The sequence below is a fragment of the Vulpes lagopus genome, chromosome 10, assembly GCF_018345385.1.
Source record: "Vulpes lagopus strain Blue_001 chromosome 10, ASM1834538v1, whole genome shotgun sequence".
Classification (NCBI taxonomy): Eukaryota; Metazoa; Chordata; class Mammalia; order Carnivora; family Canidae; genus Vulpes; species Vulpes lagopus.
This window is the reverse complement of record NC_054833.1, coordinates 13976635-14002887: the sequence shown is the minus strand read 5'-3', so window position 1 is coordinate 14002887 and position 26253 is coordinate 13976635. Positions and strand designations below refer to the sequence as shown.

Genomic DNA, 26253 nt, shown 5'->3' with positions numbered 1-26253 from the left:
CCACCCCACCTTCAGCAACCATCACCCTGACCCATCAGCAGCCATCAATATGGAAGCAAGACCTTCTACTGGCAAAAAGGTTGCAACTCTCTGAAAGCTTAGATGTTGGTTAGCATTGTTTAGCATTGAAGTATCTTTAAATTAAGATATGTACATTTTTTAGACATAATGCTATTATACACCTAATAAACTATAGTATAGTGTAAACAGCTTTTGTATTCACTGGGAAACCAAAAAATTCACTTGACCTGCTTTATTGCGATACTTCATTGCAGTGATCTGGAATGGAACCTGCGATATCTCCAAGGTATGTCTGTATCTGGCACCTTCTATATAAGTGAGGCTCAAAACATGACTACATGCTTACATGGGATAAAATTAGTTTCCTCCTCCATGTGAGACTTTGTTTTTCCCAGTCTACCTTCCCAACCCTCGCAGCCTTCTTTAGCTCTCCAACGATCATGAAAATCTTTTCACAAGAAAAGTCTGGAAATTCATTTACTTTAAATTAAAAGTAACTGATGATGGCTTAAAGTGTTTCCTCTCCCAGGGAGAGTTCAATGGGAATAAAACCTCATATAAAATGTTTGCAGTCTCCTACCATTTGATGACAATCTTCAGCAAGCAGGGAAGGAGAAACTTCTTTTGAGGAATGGGTTGAGAGAGAAGAGAGTGACTTGCCAAGCAGAGAGAAACCATTGCTATTGCGACATATTCTGAGGTCAACTGTTTGCAAAAATAAATGAATATATTGTTTTCTTTACTTGTTTAGCAAAATAGCAGTTAATCAAAGATCTTAAACCTAGGGACCCCACCAAGGAATCCAAAATGTTCCCACATTCTAAGAGAGCTTCTAACATTTTAAAATTAAAGTTAGTTGAGTTTGTTGGGAAAAGAGAAACTTCCCCAATATTTCATGCAGGAAGAAGGCTGGACTTCATATAGTTCCACACAAATATAAAACATTGTCTGCTGGAGAGTTCTGGAATCCAGTAAAGCAATTAAACAAGTAAAATTAATTATAAAATTGTCAATAACACAAAACTCTTCATCTCTTAGTAAACAATAAACCCAAACTGACTCTGATGGAAGTTAGCACAATGATACAAAAAGAACAAAAAAGCCAGTTGTCTACATAAAAATCATGTGACCTTCTTTCCCAAAATGTCTAGATCTTGTGGATCCAATAGAATGAATAAGTATACCCCCAAAATAAATTAATACAAACTGGTATTTTTCCTGGTCTCTAGATTCCATCTTCTAATATACCTCCATTTTGAATTAATCAAATACTTTTCCCTTCCTATATAGAGCATTCATACACATATGCTCTTGTCATGAAACTGAATAGAAAGTACACACATCTCTGCCGCGTCATGTATTTGTAATAATCCTGGATTATTTCTTTCAATCTTACATTTCCAAACTTCCATGTTATAATGCCATTGATGTAAAAGATATAACTCCACTTTGGCCTCTTTTAAAATAGTTTTTTATTTCTTGCTCACTGAGATATGTTAACACTGAGTTAACTTTGAGAGCTGATGTTTTGAAGATGATTTGGGCTGAATTGTTCAGTGCTACATAAGTGTTATTCTGAATACTTGCCCTAACCTTGCCTCCTTCTGTGTCTGGTTCTGTTATACCTCAGAACAATAAGCCATTATAAATGTTGCTTTTGAGTGGATTAAAGTTATAAAACAGAGCTGAGCTGATCAGATCGTGACAATGGCTCTCGAACATTATGATGCTTCTCACCTTTAAAAATAATTCCTCACCCAGTTATCCCTATATGTAATCTATATCTATGCTCACAGAAAGTAAAGGCATTTTTTTTTGAAAATCTATTTCAGAAACTGATCTTATTATGTTAAAAAAAAAACAGTGGTTAATTATTTAGTAAAATGAAGTCCCCGTTTTGCAAGTGAATAATCATTCCCTTCCCAAATGTATTTCTTTCTCTATGGTGAAACCTTCCTCTCTGTGTTTTCTTAAATCATGGCCCTTTCTTATTACATGTAGATTTTGTAAGACACTTCAAATTTACCTTTCTTGGCCAACTGTTCAGAAATGACGGACTTCCAAACCCATCCCCTAACCTCTGGGAATCAACTCCATTTTTCAAATTTCCAATTTAGCATCTCTGTCTTCAGTAACACATTCATCTGTGCTCACCTAAATGTTCGGTGTTTGTCAGCACCAGTAGGTTGTGCAGTCTCTCTCCCTGTCTCTCTCTCTCTCTTTTTTTTCTCTCACCTATGAGTCATTACGATTTCAGTAGATTCACAATAGAGAGTTCAGAACCTGTCGCCCACACCTCACTGTAAGCTAAAGAAACCAGAAGACAGCTTTCTTCTCTTGTAAATGTCAAGTGTTCAGCATGTCTCCATTGGAGGCTGAATAGAAATGTAACCTTAGAAAAAGTAAGTCCTTGGGCCGGAGCACAGCTTTGAGTATTCTGCTCTAAAGTGGACTTCCCTACAAGACCATATGCTTGGTAGTTTTAGCTTCTTGTTTCATCAGGCTCAACTCAGCAGCATCAGCTTAGTATCTGATTTGTTCTGATTGGGTGGGAGAGCCCACAAGACAAACAGTAGGAGATTTTCAGGTTTGTCTCAAAAGCAGCCAGAAGAACTGTATCTGTGGGAGAGGGGAGTGTGGTGGTCTTCCATCTAAGACTTCTCAAATGTAGCTCCTTTTTTCTTAACAATCCAACACACCACACACCATGCCATACTCATTACTAATTTTTCTTGGTCAACTGAGGGTTGAAAACCCACTATAGCACTCGAATTTGACTATGATTATGCCTTTCATGAGCACATCTTCGGGTATTGTGTCTAAAAGTCTTTCCTGAGTCTTGATAGGGAGGATATCCAACCAAAGTCCTTTTTTGCTCTTGGGTTTATTTTGTTACATTCAGACAGAAAAGAACGCATTTAGACATATTGGCGTGATTTAGGCTAGAGCTTTGACCAAGCAATCAGAGGCAGGAAGAGGAAGAAAGGCCAGGGAAAAGAGGGAGGGGGTGAAATCAGATGTTCACTTTATATTTCACTCCAGAAAACAGCTCACAATTATAATTACCCACCTTGTTTTGCAGCTCAGAATAAAAGTGGCGTTGCACCAACCCCTACCCAAACAGCCATCGTGATTAGAAAGTACTCCACACCTTGGAGAACTGAGGAGACATGAGCATAATTTTAAATGCAAATTAAATTGAGGGGGTAGCAGAGAGAACACATAAAAGACAGTAAAACAAAACCTTTCAATTTTCTTAAATTAGCAGTCTAATGTGTTCTAAAGAGCAGCTCCACTCACATCTCTTCTTAGGGGTTGCATTTCATCACAATATAAAATGGGCAAATCCATCACTTTCCTCTGCTCAGTGCTCTTGAATTGAGATTGAAGGGAAAATTAGAAGCTGTTCATTTGGGCTCGCGTGCTCAGCAGCATTGCACAGCTTCATTTTATGCTCTGCGGTGTCCTGCTGCAAGAGGTCAACAAGTGCTGGTGAGTATCTGCTAACTTCAAGACTCTTCCTTTCCTGTATCTTTTTTAGCTACCTTTCTTTTGGGGGGGGGGTCTCCTAAAAGATCTATGTTATAATGCATTTTTTTTTAAGGCTGGGAAATTTCAGGCAGCTTTTTAAGCTTCTTCCAGTGACTGATTCGCAGAAGGAAAGAGTTATTTTCAGCCTAGATGCTGGTGACTGATCTATGTATGTATTAATTATAACAGGGGAACGTTTAACATATGCTAGCCAGAACGGCCTTTCTCTACAACCCGTAGCCAGCATTAGGGTAAGAACTGGGTGCCCCCAACAATTTCGAGACAACTTTTCTATCCTATTAACTATTTAATCATGTAATTCTGTTGCAATTGCAAATCAAACTGTGACTTGGGGTTATGAACATAAATTATTGAAGCCCAAATCCATTTTTAAACAACTATGGCACTTCTGTGCATAAGAGATGGAAGGGGTGAGGGGGACTGGACAACATGATGGTTACATGTCGATTTTGAAGGTGATGGTTTTGTGCCCAAGTTTTATATGGGAAACTGGTCATTTTCTTCCCTCACAGTGGAGGATACAAAGAGGCTGAGGCTGGCGTCACCTTCTGTTGCTAAGGTAACATGCTCTGGCCATTTTATGTGATAAAGGAGGTCCAGTGGACTGTATACATTATTCATCGCTGTTCTAATCAAACAATCAAAATTGTTTACTTTCATCGGGAATTTAGTGAGATCAAAGACGCTCTGGCTGAAATTGTTCTTGCTTTGACTGTCTGCAGTTAGTCCTTGATTTTTTTTTTTTTTACAGTAAGTATGATTTGCTGTTGGGGTACCTTTGGGTATTTTTTAAAGTTTTCTCTGATCAGATTTGGCTTCTTAAATTAAAATATGCACTGTTAGAAAGAGAAACGAATTGGATTAGCCTTCTGAGCTTGATTTTAATGACTTTGTCTTATAAATTCTTTCCAAAAACATCCTGCAGAAATAGACTATTTCTGCAAGTATCGGGGAAAGGCTACATATGCTAAAAAGAACCCAACAGGCTGAACGCTTTTTAATGAAGTGCATCAGCTTCCTGACAGGCTAGTGCATGATAATATTATGATCATTGCTCTACAGAGCAGAATTCTTTCTCAAAAGCAGCCTGGGTCAGGGGCAAGCAGGTGATGATCCTGTAGCACTTTATAAAATGTGCTGGAGGGAATCACCAAAAAGGAAGGAATCCAAGGCATTTTTACAACAAACATGTCAGCATGTGTCATAAACACAAGGCACCTATAAGTGGAGGCTCGGATTCCCAGGCGGTTCTCACTGTTCTAGGGGAATCGGAACTCCCGGGACCAACTGAGGATCAGTGCAGAACTGCTGACACTTAACGATGCCATTCATCAGACAGATCTTTTGAAAACGGATAGCATATGAATTTAACAGCCTAATTTCCGGTTAATATACAACAAGAAAAGACTGGTATGTTATTTCTCTTTAGCTTAAATCCTCTGAGTAGAATATATTTCTTTGAATGATGTTGATTAAATGTTGCATTTTCTCATACAGCAGGAAAGCGATGTTGAGGGTGGCTTTAGCATTGGAAATGTCAAATGAGGGAGTATTCTCATGGGATATTTCTTATTCCAAAATTTTAAATACATATATGTGTGTGTGTATATATATATATATATATATATATATATATATATATGTCCTTATAATATATAACAAATATAATACACTGTATATACACATGTTTATATATATATGGTTTTAAACATCTATTTGACAGTGTAACATATTGCGGATTTTTTTCCTTTTTCATAGGCATACAAGTAACTATTTTGTCTTGAAACTCTGCTTTTGGGACAACAAGGATGGATTACCCCAAAATGGATTATTTTCTGGATGTCGAGTCTGCCCATAGACTCTTGGATGTTGAGTCAGCTCAGAGATTCTTCTACAGTCAAGGAGCTCAAGGTAATAAAATGGGAGCAGGAGAGAAAACTCCTCTCTTTTGCATGTTGGTTTTATATTGACAGTGCAGTGTCTACTGCAGTAGCTTCAGCTCCACTGCAGATCAGTAATTGGAATTATTAAATCAATAACAAATCTCTACCAAACTGTTGCTGAAATTGCGGCAGGCGTGTAATAGAATGGATCAATGCAAACTTCTTGGATGTGATTTAAAAAAAAAAAAAAGCATTCTACTCAACTTTTGGCTCAAATGCCCCCTTTGAACAGCTATGTTAGAAAATAATTTCCACCTCCTTGCACCCAATACATAGGTATCTGGGAAGGTATCCAGAATGCTCCTAACCCTTCCCCCTGAAAAGGTTAAGTTTGCAGCCACTACACTTGAGGAGATCTAGGGCACTCTGACCTATCTGATTGAAATCCAGCTGGATTAGGGGCTCCTGAGATCAGCTGTGTGCTTCTAGAGCTGCCGTATCTGTTTTAGATCAATTCAGTTACTGCTCAAGGAATTGACAGTGCACTCGGGGAAAAGGAAGGAGCATGGCTGTTGTGAAGTGTGGCTGCTACGTGCATTTTTATTACATTTTTCAAGATGGTCAGTCAGGCTCCAGATTGCTTGCTCTTCTTGTTCCATGGTGCCTTGGGAATGTTTTGTCAGAGCATTAGAAAGAAGCAGGAGTGTTTCATGGGATCTCCTGACAGGCAGGAGATTTTTTAAAAAGTGGATTTTCTCTTTTCCATGGAATATTTAGAGTATTCGGTCAAGGCACCCTGATGATAGGCCAGTGATGCTCTGAGGAGGAAGGCAATGTCTGTGATCTTAAAGAGCAAAGTCGTCAAATTCTTGGAAGTCAGAAGCCAGAACTGAGAAGGGGTGCTGTTTGGGGGATGCTGGTATCTTTGTTAGGTGGTGACAGGTACTTTACACAGGGCCCTGATGAGATCTCCCTTGGCTTTCCCAGAGGTCTCCTCTGCACTGGCTTTCCCTCCCTAGCAAGCCAATTTCCCATGGCAACCTTGAAGGCTTGCAAGCCTCCTTCTCCTCTGCTTCCATTTTTCTGGGTATGATCCAGGCTTCTTCTTAAAGTCAGGAGGGTCTGGGAAAATATCTGGTTGATGTGCTTGGGTCAGTGCGCTCATCAGCAGAGCTCAAATTAGCAAAAGTGATACAACAGCTAATTTTCCTCGGGCCTCTTGTTGTGTGCAGTCAGCAAATGCTCCTCTCAGCCACCTCAAGAGACACGAATACCTTACTGATGTGAAAGAGTGAGAGGCTGGCCCACAACCTCCAGCCCCTTCTAGATCTGCAAGTACGAAGATGCTAGAAGTAGATGGAGGAAAGGAGGGGCTGAGGCTCAGTCCGGGCTCCAGTCCCATGTTTAAATGTTACTGCATCTGATTCATTCGATCTGGGCGCGACAGTAATGTTCAGTGGTGGGGTCATCTCTCTGAGCTGTGTAATCATTGGCACAGAGGAGAAGGGGAGTCGAGTTCGTTAACTTTGCCTTGCAGGAGAGACCATTTAAGGCTTTAAGAAGCCTGTGGGCTCCGGGCTTCCACGGAAGGAAAGCAGGCAGGGTGTGGGAGGCTCAGAGGACTCAAAGCAGCCTGGTGGTTGTCAGCAGATGGAGTTTGGGGGTGGAGTGGTCAGAATCGTCGCCATCCGTGACTGTGGTGTAGACAGCAGAACTGGAATGACTCGAAAATGCAGGGGAGGTGGTAGCGTAAGCCACCAGTGCTCCTGGGAGCACGTTCATTTTAAGGTAATCGGACTGACGTTCCAATCCAAGAATCTGGGACTCATTGTAAGGTTGAGGGGTCCCTAAACATCAACTAGGTCGATTTTTTTTTGAAAACCCCAGCCTTCCTGAGTCAGACATCCGGGTGTACAACCTAGGAGTTTGCATTTTAAGCAAGAGCTCCAATGATGATAACCTAGCAGCACATCAGTCTAGGAGCTCACATTTAAGGACCAGTCCACCCAACCCCATTTCATTCCTTCCTCCCCAGAACAGGAACATTTTCCTTCACATAAGAGGCAGGATGACACAGGAGTTGCAGACCCAGGCCCCTGACCACGGAGGTTCAAATCGTGGGTCTGCCACAGTGAACCTAGGCAAGCTCACCTCTCCCATCAACAGAAGTCATCATAGTGGCCAGTTCATAAGTTAATAAGGGCCTTCAGGAAGTAAGATTTTAAGGTGCTGAAAACTGTCTGCCCCCTAAGAAATGCTACACATCAGCAAATCAGTAAAATAAACATCGCTGGCAAAAGGCCATCCCCTCCTCTGTTTGAAATTTCATAAGGAAGCCATTGCCAAACAAGAAGGTAGCTTGATAGGAGTTTAACCTCCTATTTTTTAAAGAAAAATGAAAGAAAGAAAGAAGAAAGAAAGAAAGAAAGAAAGAAAGAAAGAAAGAAAGAAAGAAAGAAAGAAAGAAAGAAAAAATTTAATTTGACATGAATTGTAAAACACAGTGATTATTTTCTGGTCACATCAAAACTCAGGTCAAAATTGAAAAATAGTGAAAGTTTGTCTTGGTACTCCCTTCCCACATAGTCCTCCTTTTCACATTAGAAGTGAAACTTCCCTACGCCTTCCCCAGAGCCTCACCACCTAGGGCCAGTGTACCCCAGTTTCTGGAGCTCTGCTGTCACTGTGACGTGGGGCTTGTCACTACACTGCCCCAGGTCCTCCCTGCGTCTTCCTTCCACTTGGCACAGACTCCCCAGTCTTTCCTAGACAACCAGCCCCTGAACCTGATAAAGGGCTCCACTGAGTGGGCAGAGGCCTGAGAACCATAGTCTGCACTCCTTCCTTTCAGAACCAGATGGATGTGCTTGAGTGGAGATTTTGAGCACCAGTGGAAAGGGGGCAGAGTGGGAGGAGGCTCTTGGGAAAGGCATTTGAGGCAATTAGGGTTTTTGTGCTACTGCTGAATCACAGCTCATGGCAGCTCTCTCTCTACCTGGCCAGCTCAGCCCAGGACAGGGGCATGGTAGGTTAGGTACCCCTGCTCTGACATCTTCTTCTAAAAGAAAGTCCAACTGGGAGCATAGTATGGAGCTGAGCACCTGAAACTTGAGTGACCTGGGATTTGACCTACTAAACTGGTGGGCGATCATTGCCCTTTTGAGTTGTTCATTCGCGAAGTTATGTTGGTTATTTCTGTAGACTGATCAGGTGTTCTTGCAGGTGTAAATACTTTTAAAAGGGGAAGGAAGAAAATCTGAGTTTTATTTTCTGCATTACCATCCTGTATCAGTTTTATACTCAGATTCAGAAACTTCTTAGAAACCAACTCCTTCTCTAATAAGCACATGCAAAACGGTTGTCTAAGACCATGATACCAGAATTATAGCATTTTTTACCCCATCGCAGTTATTTTTCAATTCTTTTTGGAAAGTAGCAAAAGGCCTGCCCCTAAGAACGTGCTTTTAGCTAGTAAAAGCCAGAGAAACCCCAGAGGTTGAAAAAGAATGACAAAAGCCATCCAATCTACCATGGAACAAATTCTTCTGAAAGTTCCAGAGATTTTCGAAAGTCAGTCATGAGCTTTGTGGAATAAAGCAGGTTGCTCTGTGGAGCTTCATCTTTCCTTGGTTTGGTCCCCAGGTAAGGAAGATGAGTCCATGTCTCTTGGGGAGTCTGCTTTGGAAAGCATGATGTATTGCAGAGAGTAGAAAATAAAATCTAGGGTCACCCTGTTAATCATCCATCAGTGAAGGATACTCTTCCAATTAATCTGTGAGTGCTCTGTCACCAGTAAAACGTGCTTACCGAGAGGGAATTCTGTGAGGGTCTCCATGAACTCAAAGGGAGGATTCTTGCTATTAAAAATACACCTGGCATAGAGACCAGCCATGTCCCGACTTCACCCACCTTCTGGGTTTCTGACAATGATGACTCATACACTCAACTTCGGTCTGTAATATTTTTACTGAACAATTGCATTGGGAGAGAAGTCCTATTATAAGATCACAAAACTAGCATCAGGATTTTCATGTTGGAAGGGACATAGACGGTGATTCTCTTGGCCCCTCCTGAAACCAAGTGAAACAGAATTTGTGAGGGACAGACCCAGGTCCCAGAGCTACATTTTCAAAGAGCTAATAGGCTATTCTGATGAATAGGTAAGAACCACTCTTATGGATCGTTTATCACATGCTATTCAGAGAGTGGCCGGGAACTAGCAGCACCGGCTCCTTCTCAGGGCTTGTTAGAGATGCAGAATCTTAGGCACCCCAGACCTAGAAAAGCAGAGCCTGCATTTGGACAAGATTTCGCAGTAATTTATGTTCGTTTGAGAAGCAATGACTGGATCCAGTGCATATAGAAACACTTGGTGAGCTTTTATGGACTCAAGACTGGAGTCCCACAGCAGACCAATTAAATCAGAATCTTTGGTGGTGAGCTTTATACTTTGGGGATCATTTTAATTGTCCCTGGTGATTCAACTGTGCAACCAGGACTCAGAACTAGTGACCTCCTGTTTTACAGTAAAGTAACACATCTTGCAGCTATTCTTGCCTGGGTATCTTTCTCTATCTAGGTCCTTCCCTTAAATAAATCCACAGCATTGGAAAGGTGCAAATGGACTTTTTATAAAAAGGACTGGGCTATGTATGGGTGCTACCCTTTGCATATGCATTGGATCCATTAATCCTCAAAGAAACTTTGGGAGAGAGGAATTATGATGCTTATTTCACAGATCAGAAAAGACTACACATTTAGAAAGCAGTAAAGCCAGGATTTGAATTCAAGTATTTCTGACTCCAACAACCCTACAGGTAGTGAAGGAAACATTCATAACCAAATCAACACTTCTAGATATGGTGAAGTTCAAGGTGGTTCCACCACATGCCCAGATCACACAGCTTATAGCGAGAAGGTGGAGATGGGAACCCAACTCCTGTTACCACACACACCTATGCCCTCTCTGCTATACTAGGTTTCTTTTCTCCAAGATCGTCAAAATCCTCAGACAATTAAATTTCCTTCAAAAGGGGAAATATACTAAAAGGTAACCAATTGACTAAAGTCACTAGGCAATTAATTGTATGGCTCCTGCTCACAAATTTCCCCTCTTTTATCTTTTTAAATTACTCTTGGCATTAGAACCAGGTGATCTACTCATTTCATCATATAGCATCTTCTCAGTCTTGTCCAACGAAGGGAAATGCTGCTCTTGACAACTGATGAATGCCACAGTTAGTAGCTAAGAATCTTTTCAAGTTGTATTTGGAAATGGAGAGGAATTCGTTTAAACCCTCTCTTTCAACATCTTCTCTTGCCCACCCTATGAAATCTGTAAGAATAGCTGACTCTTTGATCTATAGCTCTGAGTTAAATATACTCTACACCTAAACTCTAAGCCTCTGGGACTTCTTGACATGGCCCCAAGAGACGAGGACATTTGGTAACACTTGATCAGTTGCAAGTCATTGACTACGGTCACCAGCACAGAATGTGCTCGTGCTATTTCCTCCCCTGTGCTTCATGCAAAACCCAACCCAATGTTGCCTTCTCTGTGAAGCTTTGCCTGACTTTTCTAGCCTTTTACCACAGCGTTCTGTTCATGCTTACTTTATAGCCTTTGTCCTATTATATTATTCAACTTCCACTACTTACTAGCTGCAAGAGTTCACATAAATGGCTTCGTGTCTTTAAGCATCAGGGTTCTCATCATTTCTTTTTTTTTTTTTAAGATTTTATTTATCTATTCATGAGACACACACACACACACAGAGAGAGAAGAGAGACAGAGACAGAGACAGAGACAGAGAGAGGCAGAGACACAGGGAGAGGGAGAAGGGAGAAGCAGGCTCTATTCAGGGAGCCGGACATGGGACTCCATTCTGGGACTCCAGGACCAGGCCCTGGGTTGAAGGTGGCGCTAAACTGCTGAGCCACCCTGGCTGCCCTCAGGGTTCTCATCAAAATGGATATAACCCTAGCTCTAAATTCATAGAGATTTTTGAGCATTAATGGAAGTGTGCTTATAAAGTGTTCAGTATATTATTTATTATTATTGATTAGTCATTGATGCTTTTGTTTCATTATTACTTAGGTGTCTGTTGCCTACCTAGAGAGCACTGATTTCCTTAAATATCATTTTCTGGGTGCCTAGTATCATCCTTGGTATAGAGTAGGAGCATTAAGATTTAGTAAATGTCTTTATTGAACTCAAGGAATGAAAATGCTTAAATCTCCATTACAAAGAGATACTCAGGATTCAGGGAAAGAACTTTTGACAATTAAAGATCTGGAAAATAGAACCTTCTAGGATCTTTAAGGAATTCAAATCTTTAATTGAAAATAAGAGGCTGCTGAAGGCCAAAGGGAGGGGCAGGCAAAAACAATTTTCAAATACATACAGGTGCAGGACATGGAAGAACATTATCAATTTTGCTATATCTCCCATAAAATAGAAGAAATTTAAAAAGCAAAAGCAAAAAGAAAACAACAGCAGGAGGGATTTTGTGTGCTATTGAGGAGCATTATTAACCTTTTACCTAGATTTAGAGAGTTGTTCAACAATACCATTCTTAGAAGAGCTCTTTAATTTATGATACTCTGTGACGGTTGAATTTTTATTCTGCTTAAAAGCAGAAGTATAGAATAGGTGACCAGTCAATGTTTACTTTGCTGAACTTAATTGACCTCAGTCCAAAAGCTGCTTTGAACATATTCAAGAAACTAGCTCTGAGTTGTATCTCAGTTGAGATACCTTTCCCCTTCCTTCTTTAGATGCTTACTGCCTAATCCAGTGCTTACATTCTTTGGTTGACTAACTCTCAAACCAGTTTCCATTCACACTCCTGCTTCTGACCAGACTCAATGGAAGGTGGCTGTAGATACCCACCTAAGCCCCACGCTGGAGACACCTACCTTGAGAACCACTCACTGAAAGCCTGGCCATGGGGTTTCTAGGAGTCCTGCTAGGAGTAGATGCCTGGTTGTCTTCCTTCTTTTGGTCTGTCCCCTGAGACTTTCATGCCATGGTCTTAGATGTAGCTCATAACAGGACCTAGAGGTCAAATTGTCCCCATAAGAACTGAGGTAGAAACGGTGACTGGAAAGCAACCTGATCCCCATGTGAGGCATGATTGCCAAATGGATTATAACTTTTCTATTCACCAATATGATGTCCTCCCATTTGCCCCTCAGAGTCCTGCTAGGACCAGCCAGTCACATTCATCTTCATAGGGTATGTCCTAACCAAGTACGATACATGTAATTTCCAGACCTCTGTCTCTGAGAAGTGCTTCAGAAGACACTTTTCATATATACTTTCTAGCCTTACTTTCATGGCACTCAAGTCCTCACCCTCAACAAATACTTGCTTTTTGTCTTTTTTTTTTTTTTTTCTTTCCTCTAAAATTCTATCCAGGAAGCAGCATGCTGTGCTTCACTCACGGATGACAAGCTAACTACCAAGCCTTCCCTCCTAACCTCCCACACACTCCATTTTAGACCTGTAATTGCTCACACGCAGGCTCTCCAAACCTGTGTTTAATACAAGGAACATTCTGTGTGAAGGAGAGGGTGAAGGCAGATTAAGAGAAAAAATATTATGGAGATAGCCAGCCTGCCAATTTCATCCGTAGGTAGATGACCATAAAATGTAACCTTCCATTTCCGGAGTGTGCCATAGGAACAGGGCAATTCTCAGTACACAAAGTAGCATTCTTGGTGCCAGCAATTTACCTGCATGCAGTCTTCCAAACCTTTTTTGTGCCTTTGCCCCCAGCAGGCATCTGCTTTGCCATGTATTGTGACTCAGTGCTCTTAAGTAAAGTATGATATGTGAACAAGAAGGAAGAGAGAGAGAGAAGATGAGGGGATGAGAAACAGAAAGGGGAAAAATTATGTGAAAATACAATGAGAGAATTCCAATCAATTAATAACTCTTACTTTGACATAAGGCATATGAGGGAGTGGATTATAGATTCGGCTCACACTCAGCCAGCATCAGCCATGACCCAATTAGCATAAGCAAATCACAGGTGCTTGGGAAAGAATTCTCCTCATTTTCCCAAACAAATCTGTTTTCCTAAAAACTTTCAGTACCACCCTCTGGGACTAAGCTGGCAGAGGCAAGGGTTGAGAGCCTAGCTCATGAAAATCAGTTCATGGCTAATACCATTTTTAATATTTTAAGGAATATTTCAGTAAACAATTAGACCCCTACACTCATGAAAAACCACAGAATGAATATTGGTGTGAAACAGTACTTCTGAGGGACACCTGGGTGGCTCAGTGGTTGAGTGTCTGCCTTTGGCTCAGGTCGTGATCCCAGGTCCTGGGATCGAGTGCCACATCAGGCTCCCCTCAGCCTGCTCCTCCCTCTGCCTATGTCTCTGCCTCTCTCTCTCTGTGTCTCTGTGTCTCTCATGAATAAATAAACTCTGAAATGTTAGGACTGAACAGAGAGAGAATGTTGGAGATCTATGTATCTTTTTTCAATTATAAAAGCAAAAAAGGGTAATATTGAAATATTTGGCCAAAAAATGGGAAGGAAAATCAACCCTACACAACTACTATTGACCCTTGAACCAATACAAGGGTTGGGGCAAGTACTGCCTATGAAGTCAAAAAGCAGTCTATAGCTTTTGACTCCCTCCAAACTTAATTACTAATAGCCTACAGTTGACCAGAAGACTTACCATTGATAAGCCATCAACCAACACATATTTTGTATATGTCCTATTTATTATATACTGTATTTTTTATAACAAAATAAGCTGAAGAAAAGAAAACATTTTTAAAACAATCGTAAGGAAGAGAAAATACATTTACAGCACTGTATTTATCAAAAAAAATCCACCAATGAGTGGACCCACGCAGTGCAACCCACATTTAAGGATCAACTGTGCATATGTATTATGAATATATTTGGCCAGTTTATGCTTTGCTTTCTTACTTTCTTAGTGGTATATTTTAATAAGTAGAAGTTTTTAATTTTGATGAAATCTGTTTTTTTATTATGATTATGATTTTATCCTTTAACAAATCTTTGCCATCCTGAACGTTATGAAGGTATTTTTCTGTGCTATTGTTGTTTTTTTAAAGCCTTGTAGTTTTAGCATTCACATTAAATCTGTGATCCACCCTAAATGAATTTTCTGGATGATATGGGGTAGAGGAAGGATTCTCTTTATTAAAGAGAAAGAAACTCTTCTTATTACAACTGACATTTTGAAATGGGATCATTGAGAATAGAATATTTTGCTTATCTCTTTTCTCTCTCATGTTTTCTCCTTCCCCCTTACTCTTTATAGTCTTTATGTTGCCCAGATCAAAAGTGAGTTATCATAGATGTGGTTTATATATCTTTGGAGTTTGTTCTTTATATGAAATTTGAACTAGGAAAGTTAACGTTCCATTTTTAAGTTACTCTAAAAAGACTGAAGAATTCCCAAATTGGACTTTTTCTCAAAAAGTAATGATCTACATGGCATAAAATAGCAAAAAATCTAATATAGTTCTTTGTTTACAATTGTGAATGTTGGCATACCAATCCTAGGACTACTGGAATTAGAAATAATTGAATTAAAAAAAAAGAAATAATTGAATTTATTATTCTGTCATGTAATGTTATTTAAAATGTTTTTGTACATTTAAGGTATTCTCCTAGATATTATCCACTTTAATATTCATGCTAGCCGTCTATTTCCCTATTATTCAACTATCAGAAAGTCTTCAACGTCTATTTCTGTGTGTAAAATTGTGTTCATGATCAATCTATTTGTAACACTTTACTTTTGTTATACATATACAATGTCTTGGTGGATTAATAGAATTTCAACACACAAAGCACATTCATTCTGTTGGTCATTCAACAAATATTTATTGAGCACCGGTAGACTGCCAAGTACTAGCCATGTATGACTCCAGCAGTCAATAAAACAAACTGAAACTTGCCTTTATGGAACTCACATTTTAGTGAGATTTTTTCACTTCAATTTATATACCAAATATTTATTTACCTTTATTTAAAATTAAATATTCAGATATTAACTATGTCTGAATTATTTGCAGCAGACACTTATATGCTTATCAAATCGTGTGCCCCTCCTTTTCATAGTGTAGAGTTCTTTTGAGAAATTCCTATCCAGCCAGGAATTATACTTCCCACACCCTCTTATACCTTCGGTAATGCCTATAATCAGTTCTTGCCAATGGAATGACAACAGAATTAGTGTGTCACTTCCAAGCCAAGGTATTTTAGAGGTGGGTATACCTTCTCTACGCTCTTTTTTTTTTTAAATTTTGTTTTATTTTATTATTTTTATTTGAATTCAATTTAGTCAACATACACTGTGTTATTAGTTTCAAGGATAGAATTTAGTGATTCATCAGTTGCATACAACATCAGTGCTCATTACATCAAGTGCCTTTCTTAATGCCCATCACCCAATTACCACACCCAGCAGCCCTCAGTTTGTTTCCTGTGGTTAAGAGCCTCTTATGGTTTAGTCTCCATGCTCCTTTTCTTTTTGCTAGCTGGTTGTAGATGACACGAGGCCCTAGGGGATGGTAGAGCCCAGAGGGAAAGTGCCAATCACTGTTTCGCTTCAGACAGGAAGGGGGTCTAAAGTAACTCAGACTCCAATGTAAACAAAAAAATACAAACTTAAGGTTTATTTGATAAATTAGCATTACCATCACATTGTTAATACTGACAACTGTCGATCTGAATAGGTTTGATGATATGATGAATATCATGGTGTTTATCTGATAATACAATCATTATCCTTGATCTAGTACAATTTCGGAGTTGCCAAAAAAAAGTGATACTGAAAGATACAGTCAGCTATGCATCCTCCCGAAGGACAAGGCCAACTCCTAAAAGGAGATTTTTGCTAAATATTGAGGCCAACACAAAATTAAGTGCATCCCTTAGCAGTTACTGACTTAAAAAAAAAGTTGTGTAAGAAAATAGGAGTAATTTTGAGGACTCCATGGCCCATGAACCAAATTTGCATAGTTATAGTATCAAGTGGTTACTATTGGAATTCTGATCAAATTAGGCTGAGGAATGTGGAGAATATGGCATAGGAAACCATGTCATTCCTCATTCTGTATGGTAGTGAGTGTAAACTGGGTCAAAAAAATATATATGTATGCTTTATATGCTCATATAGGAATAGAATATTTTCCCTCTGTGGGAGTTGAACCAGTGACTAGAAACAGAGGTGGAGGGGAGACTTTTCACTTTTTCACATCTAAATATTGTACCTTATGAATAATCACCTATTTAAAAATATATCTTTTAGGGGGATCCCTGGGTGGCTCAGCGGTTTGGCGCCTGCCTTTGGCCCAGGGCGTGATCCTGGATCCCCGGGATCGGGTCCCGCGTCGGGCTCCCGGCATGGAGCCTGCTTCTCCCTCTGCCTGTGTCTCTGCCTCTCTTTCTCTCTCTATGTCTATCATAAATGAATAAATAAATCTTTAAAAAATAAAATAAAAAATATATATATTTTTAAAAAATGCACAGTAGCTTGTGAGAAATTATTAGTATTAGGGAAGATATTATTTTACTGAATTCAACAAAATCCATTATGAAAATTGGTGTATGAGAGATTGCAGAATTGACACCATAATTTAGTAAGTACCCTCAATAACATCCTTCTCCTAAAACCTATACAGTTTTCTAGGTTTTCACCTACAACAGCTATTAAAATCAGTGTTGGAATAAACTGAAGTTAAAACTAACCCTCTGAATCACACTATATACTAAAATGATCAATTAAGATTTTTTTCACTTAAAATGTTTTTAAATACTGAAGCACATTGTTATTTTTGCTTCATCAAAAAGTCTGTCGTATCCTAATACATCCCTAATGTATGATATGCCAAACTTTTAATCAAATAAACAAAAAATTACTTGTCTTATTTATCATCTTTAATTTATCTGTTAACTACATCTTTTGTGTATATTTTAGGGTATATAAAATATTCATAAAGTACAATACTGACCCATAGATTAAGAAGTACATTTTTGGGAATTCAGGCTCAGTAAGCTTCTGCTGGTGGGTGGCTGAGTCTGGGTTTGAAGATGCATCTGTATCTGCTACAGAAGCTCTGATATCCCTGATGGGAGTAGTCAGATCAAGGCTGTCTCAGAAGCATGGTTTGAGCTGAGACTTGATTGCTGATAGGATTTAAATTGGAGTTAGGATGAGGAGGACATTATAAAACAAGAAGACACAGAGGGAACTGACAGGGCTTGTTTAGACCATTAAAGCAAGTCTCCAACGGGGGTCTGGGCCCATTGACAGCAGCATCACTGAAGCCATGTTTAAAATGCCTTCCCCACACTTAGTAGATCAAAAGTTCTGGTGTAGTGGAGTAAAAAATGCTCATTTTTATCAAGCTCCTACTAATTTTTAGGCTCACCAAAATTTGAAAATATCTAATTCCATGGAACTACACTGGAGGGCATGTGGATTTGTACTGCAGAGACATTATAGATTATAATAAAAAAATTAAAATAAATAAAAAGCAGCAGTCAGTCCCAAAAAAGGAAATTGAGAAATGGCTACTTTGAAGTATTCATCACAGATGGGTCAGCCATATTACTAATACTTACTTCAGTTTAAAATATTTGCATTTCCATGGCGTCCTGAGCACCCTGTTGTTACGAAACAAAGAGACTTGAAAAATTTCAGCCTCATTCCTTTTTTGAGTGTTGGACAGTGCTATTGTTTAATTACTTTGAACTCTAGAAAAAAGCCCAGAAGGGCAGCAATGTTGGCTGCGTGCCCCTCTCCTGCCTGCTTATCCTAAAGTTAAGGATATTTTAGGTATTTTAGTTAAATGTATTTTTAAAGTTGGTCAGTAAATGTTTCAGTTGTTGAAAAACCCCCTTGTGTCATTAAAGGCTCTTAGTCCATATATATTCTCAGGCTCTTCTGAGTTTCACACCTTTGTTACCCCTGATGCAACTGTAAGGTAGGAAGATGAAAAAAAAATGATGAATATCCTAGACTCCCTTTTTTCCATAAGCTGTTTCCAGAACAATGTGTGGAACTCATGGTGATCATTTTAATATTTAATATAATCTGAGTATAATTTTGCCTCAAAACATTTTATTCCAAAATGTCATGTTCCAGGTATTATGTTGATACATTTGTAATCTTGGTGCATATATTGCCACTTTGTGACAAAGGGCTTGTGTTTTTATTTTCCTTCTGTGGAGAAAAGATGGAAGACTCCTACCAGGCTACTTTAAAATGAAACCCTGGTACCAGTTAATGTGCATCAAGATTACAATAAAGCACAGTGCCAATTTAAACTGTGTGTGCATTCCCTGCATTTCTCACTCAAAAAAGGGGAATTATTTGAAAACTTAGGTTTTTACAAATAAAAGATGACCAGGGCAACTGAGTGGCTGAGTCAGTTAAATGCCCAACTCTTGATCTCAGCTCAGGTCTTGATCTCAGGGTCATGAATTCAAGCCCCAGGTAAGGCTCCCTACTCAGCAGGGAGAGTAGCTTCTCCTTCTGTGGCTCTCCTTGCTTACATGTTCTCTCTTTCTCTCTCTGTCAAATAAAGATGTAAAATCATTACAATAAAAAGTCATAAAGGAACAAAAATACATTTACAGAGCTGTACTGTAGTTATTTTTAAAAATTCACATATAAGTGGACCTGTGTTGTTAAAGGGTCAACTGTATTTTAATTTTTTTATACTTACTTTTGGTCACTTTCATACCTGTTCATATTTTTACAAAGTGATGTTGTGGCCTATACAAAATCAAGGTTATGAATGCAGTCTTTTCCAGGACTGACTGAAGAATACCATGTTTTAGGGCTGGGCTTCAGAGTCACGGATCTGATTTCACACTATGATTTCCCTTTCATAGTTTATGACATTAGGCAAGTTCTTTAATCTCTGGTTTTTCCCTTTTGAATGCAAATGAGAATAAGAGTTCCTAACTCAAACAGTTATTTTGAGGATTACGTGGAACAAAATGCGTTTCCACAAACTCTGGTCCAATATACGATTTGCAGGTAATACTTATGAACTCTTTTATAATAATAATGTATCTGTTTTCATCATGTTTTAGAAAAATGCAAATTAAAGAAATATATATGAAAAATATAGCTATAGGGGCACCTGGGTGGCTTAATGGTTGAGAATCTGCCTTCCGCATGATTCCGGGGTCCTGAGATTGAGTCCCACATCAGAAAACAGGAAACCTGCTTCTCCCTCTGCCTATGTCTCTGCCTCTCTCTGTGTGTCTCTCATGAAAAAAATAGATAAAATCTTTAAAAAAGAAAGAAAGAAAGAAAATATAAAGCTATATAACTAGACTTCATACTTAGGGACTATTGCTTAGACCAAGCAGGGAAAAGTAGGCTTACTGAAGTCTATTTAAGGAGTAACATTAAGTAAATAATAGATGACACTTTGATGGAGCAAAATCCATAAAAGTGATGTAGGAATGACTAACATTTGGAAACACTGAGCAAATAAACATAAAACACTAAGCAAAATGTCAAGTATCTAATATGCATTTAGTAAGGTTTAGCTCTTGTGTTAAATATGCTTTAGTTTTGTCAAGCTTCCAAAGGAAAATAGCAGGGCCACCCTGTCCCATCTCTGGTCCTCTCTGCCACCATTTATTCCTAATTCAGATTTCTAAGCTCCTTGAAAAAGTGAGACAGTCTGAAAACACAAGAACAAGAAAAAGCAACAAAACTTTGGTTTTTTAAAATACAGCTGCCAAAATCCCCAAAGAATTTTCTTTAAGGTTGGACTGCTGGTAATTTTCATCCTGCAAACTCTGTCAAAACATGAGCTCCACTGTACTGATTTCCTCTGGATTTACAGCAAACCCTAGTTTATCGGGTTGTGGCTTCCAGGTGGTGACTGACATAAGCCAGCATTTACCAAGGAATGAGGAAATCGATTTGGGAAAATCCACTTTAAATCATACTTCTCAATAAATATTCGTCTAAGGAATGGTAGATTGCCACAATAAGGAAAACAAAGAACATTCATGAAGTAACTGTTGTGTCTTCAAGAAGCTCAAAGACAACACATATAATGTAGTACAAAGTACTGTAATAGAAGCAAACACAGGATCTGAAAGTTGGGAAAGGAAAGAATTCAGAGAATTCTTTGTGAAGGATTTAACGACTGAGTTTCATCTCAGGATTAGCACAGTAGTGGGGCTTCCCAACAGAAAAAGCTAGTACATATAGGTCTTCCCAGAAACAATTCAGTAGGGCCAGATCAAAAAAGTAACAAGAAGGTGAAGGTGACATCTGAGATTGAAGGAAAAACCAGAGTTCAAGGAAAGAGACCTTGCATATGAGATTAAGAAATTTGCGGGGGGTGGAGGGGTGCCTAGGTGGTTCAGTCAGTTAAGTGTCTGCCTTTGGCTCAGGTCCTGAAACCAGGGTTCTGGGGTTGAGCCCTGCATCCTGTATCAGGCTCCCTGCTCAGTGGGGAGCCTGCTTCTCCCTCTCCTTCTGCTGCTCCCCCTGCTTGTGCTCTCTCTGTCAAATTAATAAATAAAATCTTAAAAAAAAAGAAAAAAGAAAAAAATTAGCAATCTGTAGAAAACACAAAGCCTTGGAAGGATTTCTAAAGCTGGGACAGTTTCTGGGCCAATTCATCCCCAATCTTGTTAGATATCAGAAACATACATTTTACAGCCCTGACTCAGATGCACTGATCAGAATTTTAGGGAGTCGGGTGTGGCAATCTGGATTTCCTTCTATTTTTAAGGGGTTGTTTTTGTCTTCTTTTTGCAGCTCCCAGATGCTTTGATGTAAATAGTATGAAGTCTAGAATTTGAAACCCACTGACTAGTCTCCTTCTTTACTTTTAAAATTCTTTTCTTTTCTTTTTAAAAGATTTTATATGTATTAGAGAGAGAGAGAGAGAGAGAGAGAGAGAGAGAGAGGTGAGAGGCAGAAGGAGAAGCAGGGAGCCTGACATGGGGCTCAATCTTGGGACTCTAGAATCACAACCTGACACAAAGGCAGATGGTTAACCGACTTAGTTACCCAGGTGCCCCTAATTCTTTACGTTTGTAGATGAGAAAAATAGAGCCAAGAGAGGTAAATAAATTAAATGGAATAAAAACCCAAGATTATATTCATTTACATTCATTATTTGCTGACCATTAACCATATTCTGGGAATTCACAAAATAGACAAATCCCTAGGCCTCAAGGAGTTAATCATCTAATATAGGGACAGATAAATAAGTAAATGATTTCAGGACCAAAAGATAAATTCTGGGAGGGCTGTGAGTTTTATAAACACAGAGGAAGGCACCCATATCAGACAGAGATAGGTTAGTGTACGCATGTATGTTGGGGAGAGAGGGTAGATGTGTTTTCACTTTAGTGTCCAAGTCCAAGATGAGATGATGGTTAGTCAGCCTTTGCCTTAGACTTAAGTAGGAGAAAAAAGAACATTCAGAGCTGTGTGAAATGGCTTGTGACAAGGCATGGACACATTAGGAGTATGATATGTTAGGAGTATGATATGTAACCATGTTACAGAATGAAAAGGAAATTGGAAATTATTGGAAAATATGAGGAATGGCAAGAGAAGAGACTAGAATAGCAGGTGGTAGCCAAGGCATGAGCATACTTAGTAAGTAGGCTTAACCAAGTCAAACCTGATACAGAAGGCACTAAATTATCTAACACAGAGGAGAGCTGTTGTGAGATCTGTTTATCAAGACCACAGAAATAGAGGTCAGGTTAGAGGGAGTGAGATTAGAGGTATAGAAAGAGAAGCAGTGGGGCACCTGGGTGGCTCAATGGTTGAGCATCTGCCTTTGGCTCAGGTCATGATCCTGGGGTCCTGGGATTGAGTCCCACATGGGACTCCGTGCATGGAGCCTGCTTCTCCCTCTGCCTATGTCTCTGCTCTCTCTGTGTATCTCTCATGAATAAATAAATAATTTTTTTTTTTAAAGAAAGAAAGTGAAGCACCTGCAATGATCCCAACAAGACATAAAGACTGTGTGAAAAAGGAGCTAACTGATAGGGCACTTGAGTTAAGCATCTTCCTTTGGCTCAGGTCATGATCTCAGGGTCCTGGGATTGAGCCCCCATGGGGCTCCTCGCTCAGCAGGGAGTCTGCTTCTCCCTCTCCCTCTGCCCCTCCCTCCCACCTGCTTATGCTTTCTCCCTCTCTCCGTCTCAAATAAATAAATAAAATATTTTTTAAGTGGGAGGGGGGCATCCCTGGGTGGCTCAGCGGTTTAGCGCCTGCCTTCAGCCCAGGGCATGATACTGGGGCTCAGAGATTGAGTCCCACGTTGGGCTCCCTGTATGGAGCCTGCTTCTCCCTCTGCCTGTCTCTCTCTCTCTCTCAATCTCTCTCTCTCTCTCTCTCTGGGTGTGTGTGTGTGTATGTGCATGTGTGTCTCTCATGAATAAATAAATAAAATCTTAAAAAAAATAAAGTGGGAGTGGGGAGGTGAATACTGACATAGTGACTTCAATAAGAGTGAGGGATCTTGGAATATTAAGAGAGTTCTTTCCAGATTATGTGGTGGTAGGGTGAGTAGACAGAAAGTGAGGAAGGGGTGCTTCCATATGTCTTATGTGGACCCATTGGGTAGAGGGTGAGGCTGTTCATTGACAGAATATAGAAAGAAAATCAAGATGGAGGGGAAAAAAAGATATGCTCAATTTTGAATATACTGAATTTGGAGACCCTATAGAACATCCAAGCATAGATGACCAGCAGGGAATAAATTCTATAGGTATAAGGCTTGATAGAGAGACGTCTATATAATAATGTCACTGACTGCTTTACAACTATATCTAAATATGTGGTTCCACTGGGCCTTTAATTTTCCTTTCGTATTTTCTTGGAAGACTGGGAGATGGTATAAAGGAAACATTTATTTTGCAAATTAAAGATTTTGACTGTAAGTACAATATTTTCTCTCTAGCACTAGTACTTAAAATTAATAGGCCGTTTGAAATATTTACATAAACCAAATGTTTGAAGTTACCAATTATTATTTCAAATTCTGACTTGTGTTTTCATAAGAAGCAAATTTTGAGTTGACACAAGATCATCTAAAGAAAACAAGTTTTTATTTTCTTTTAGATAATCTCAACGCAGTTCAATCTCTTCACAGAACTGTAGGCTCTAACAGAATGTTGCAAAAGAAGGGGAAGAAAAGAGATCCAGCTAGAGCTGTTTAAAAATAGACCTTACTTTTCTTTTGAAACTACTCAGTAAGATTTTTTGTTACATTTAGTTAATTATGTACTATTTAGTGACTGAATTATGTACTATTTGATCGATGACAGGCAGAGAAAAAACTAGTTGGCTTAGCCCAATTCAGTTCTTGTCTCTGGAAAGCAAAACCACACTCCAAACACTATCTCCCAAGACTGATTTTTACATTAGCCCCCCCCATCCTATGATAGCTCAATAATCTGGACATGCACACAGGAATTGCAAAGGGAAATGAGAAGGGGAAGAGGACTCACATTTCGTATGTCAGGGGCTTAGTGTTTATTGTCTCGTTTAGTCCCAGAAAGAGAAATTTGTGGAAGTATTTGTTGTTTATTCTCATTTTAAAGATGAAGTAATCCACGTTTCCAATAATCAAGTAACTTCCCAAGCTCATACAGCTGTTAAGAATGAAGCCAGAATTAACGATCTTGAACCTTTTGATTCTTCTTATTACATCCTGTGGTCCTATATTATATTGGCGACAGTGGCAATACTAGGAAAGATGTGCAGTCACACATGATTACTCTATTTCGACATATTCGAAGGTGGAATCTCAATATAGTAAGATACAAATATGACAATGAAGGCATTTTATGTAGTTATATTCTTAGATCCAACTTTTTCTTTCTTTTTTTAGGAAAAGATTCTACTTATTTATTCATGAAAGACACAGAGAGAGAGGCAGAGACATAGACAGAGGGAGAAGCAGGCTCTCCTCAGGGAGCTGGATGAGGAACTTGATCCCAGGACCCCAGGATCATGACCTGGGCCAAAGGCAGATGCTTAACCATTGAGCCCCAGATTCAACTTTTTCAAGTGATTTTCACCTTTATTTATTTGAAAAACTATCACTATCAGATGGTAGATCATCTCTGTCCTTTAGGCTGAATTGCAGAGTTGGGGGTGGGGGTGGAGAGAAAGACAATCTGCCTAAACCCTCATGGGAACTTTTTATTCTCAAAATTCATTTCTCCCTCTCACTACCGACATAACACATAATAACTACAGAAATTTTAGAAAATATAGACAAACAACACACCAAAACTCTCTCCATCATCCAAAAATAAGCACTCTACAACCAGTGAATATCCTTGTAATCTTTTTTATACACATTAGCGTGCACACACACACACACACACACGTACATTTCTTTTAACCTTAATCAAGTTCCTCAGCTTTATTACCTTTAATTTTCTCTGTCTGAATTTAAAACATAAGTAAATTCTTCATATCTTGGTATAGTTGATTCTAACAAATGTAGGAAATAATCAGACACAGTTTGGGCTAAGACACAGAGGTCAACCATGCTTTATTTTTGCAGAAAGGGTGACTTTGCCAGCTGGGTTGATGTTCCTGGCTCTGTTCTGCCATTATTTACTAGACAGAGTCTCTGACTAATACCCTGTGATCTGATCACTGTCATCAGGCCATCTGTAGACACAACAGAATGCAAATAAAATATCTTCTGAATCTATATTGGGCAGGCCTTCCTCTTAGACACATACATTTAGGAATTTTTGTGTTTTTCCCCTTCCACCATCACAATATGTTTTTATTTTTATTTCATCCAGCGGTAGCACTTCATTACCTACCATGAGCAAGTGCTTAGATCTAATATCTCATTTAACAGTATAACATCTAGAATAATAGAACATTAGAACTAGAAGGGACTTAATCCAACTGGCTCATTTTACAGGTGATGAAACTGAGGCTCAGAGAAGAAAAGCAAAGCAAATCGTGTTAAGCAATACCTGATATATACCAGAAGCTATGCGTGTTTATGTCAAAATCACAAGCTTGTGTCAAAATCACAAGCTTCTGATTTAGATATGATTGCCTCCAGCTTATAGGAAATTAAAGCTCAGCAGGATCATACAACTATGAAGAGGTAAAGCCATGATTCCAAGATGAGTTTTTCCAACTCTGCTTTTCCCCACAATATCCTGCTTTTCTGGAAAGAGGTGACATCTAAATCAGACATCTAGATAGTAAGAGAACAGAAAGTTCTAGTTCTGGCTCTCTACTACCTAGACTGATGCCCCTCTCTCTACATCTTGCTGTTGTACATGTGGCTCAAATGGGATTAGACCCATGGTATGCGCCTCTGAGAGCACTTTGCAAGTGATCGAGCCCAGCAGTTTGCCACACAAAGATATATCCAAGTATATGTCATCCTTTTATACATTGAACATGAATTAGAAATAGCAAAACCTTCAGATTTCACATCATGACATTAATTATAGCAACTATATTGAAAATCAACCATGTAGAAAATACAAAATCAAAATAAATAAGGCTTAACTTTACCTGTGCTATTCAACACGATTGGAAAAGTGACTTGCAGATCTGAACCAGGCATGTTCAACATTTAAGTCATAGAAAGCTATTTCAGTTTATGCCCAACTCAGTTCAACATACAAAGCCTAAAACACATTTTCCTTTTCTGCATCTAGCATGATTTAGCACCCAGCCCCCAGCCGCTCTGCACAGTATCTACTTTAAGAAGCTGAGAGGAAAGGAAGCAATGAACATTT

The 26253-nt window shown here is 39.1% G+C and overlaps 1 protein-coding gene across 5 annotated transcripts in view; it reads left to right on the top strand.

Moving 5' to 3' along the window:
• The first annotated feature begins 3341 nt into the window (after positions 1-3341).
• The window catches only part of PHACTR1 (phosphatase and actin regulator 1), a 560913-nt gene continuing 538001 nt past the window's right edge, over positions 3342-26253 (top strand). Inside the window, exons 1-4 of one of the 5 annotated variants that reach the window (XM_041770861.1) lie at positions 3342-3513; positions 4086-4132; positions 4837-4983; positions 5332-5484. In XM_041770861.1, the coding sequence (XP_041626795.1) occupies positions 5382-5484 (103 nt within the window). In that variant the 5' untranslated portion in view covers positions 3342-3513; positions 4086-4132; positions 4837-4983; positions 5332-5381. Of the gene's footprint in view, positions 3514-4085; positions 4133-4227; positions 4324-4836; positions 4984-5331; positions 5485-26253 lie in introns of those variants that run through there. The other 4 variants (XM_041770867.1, XM_041770864.1, XM_041770862.1 and 1 more) reach the window with 4 other exon arrangements.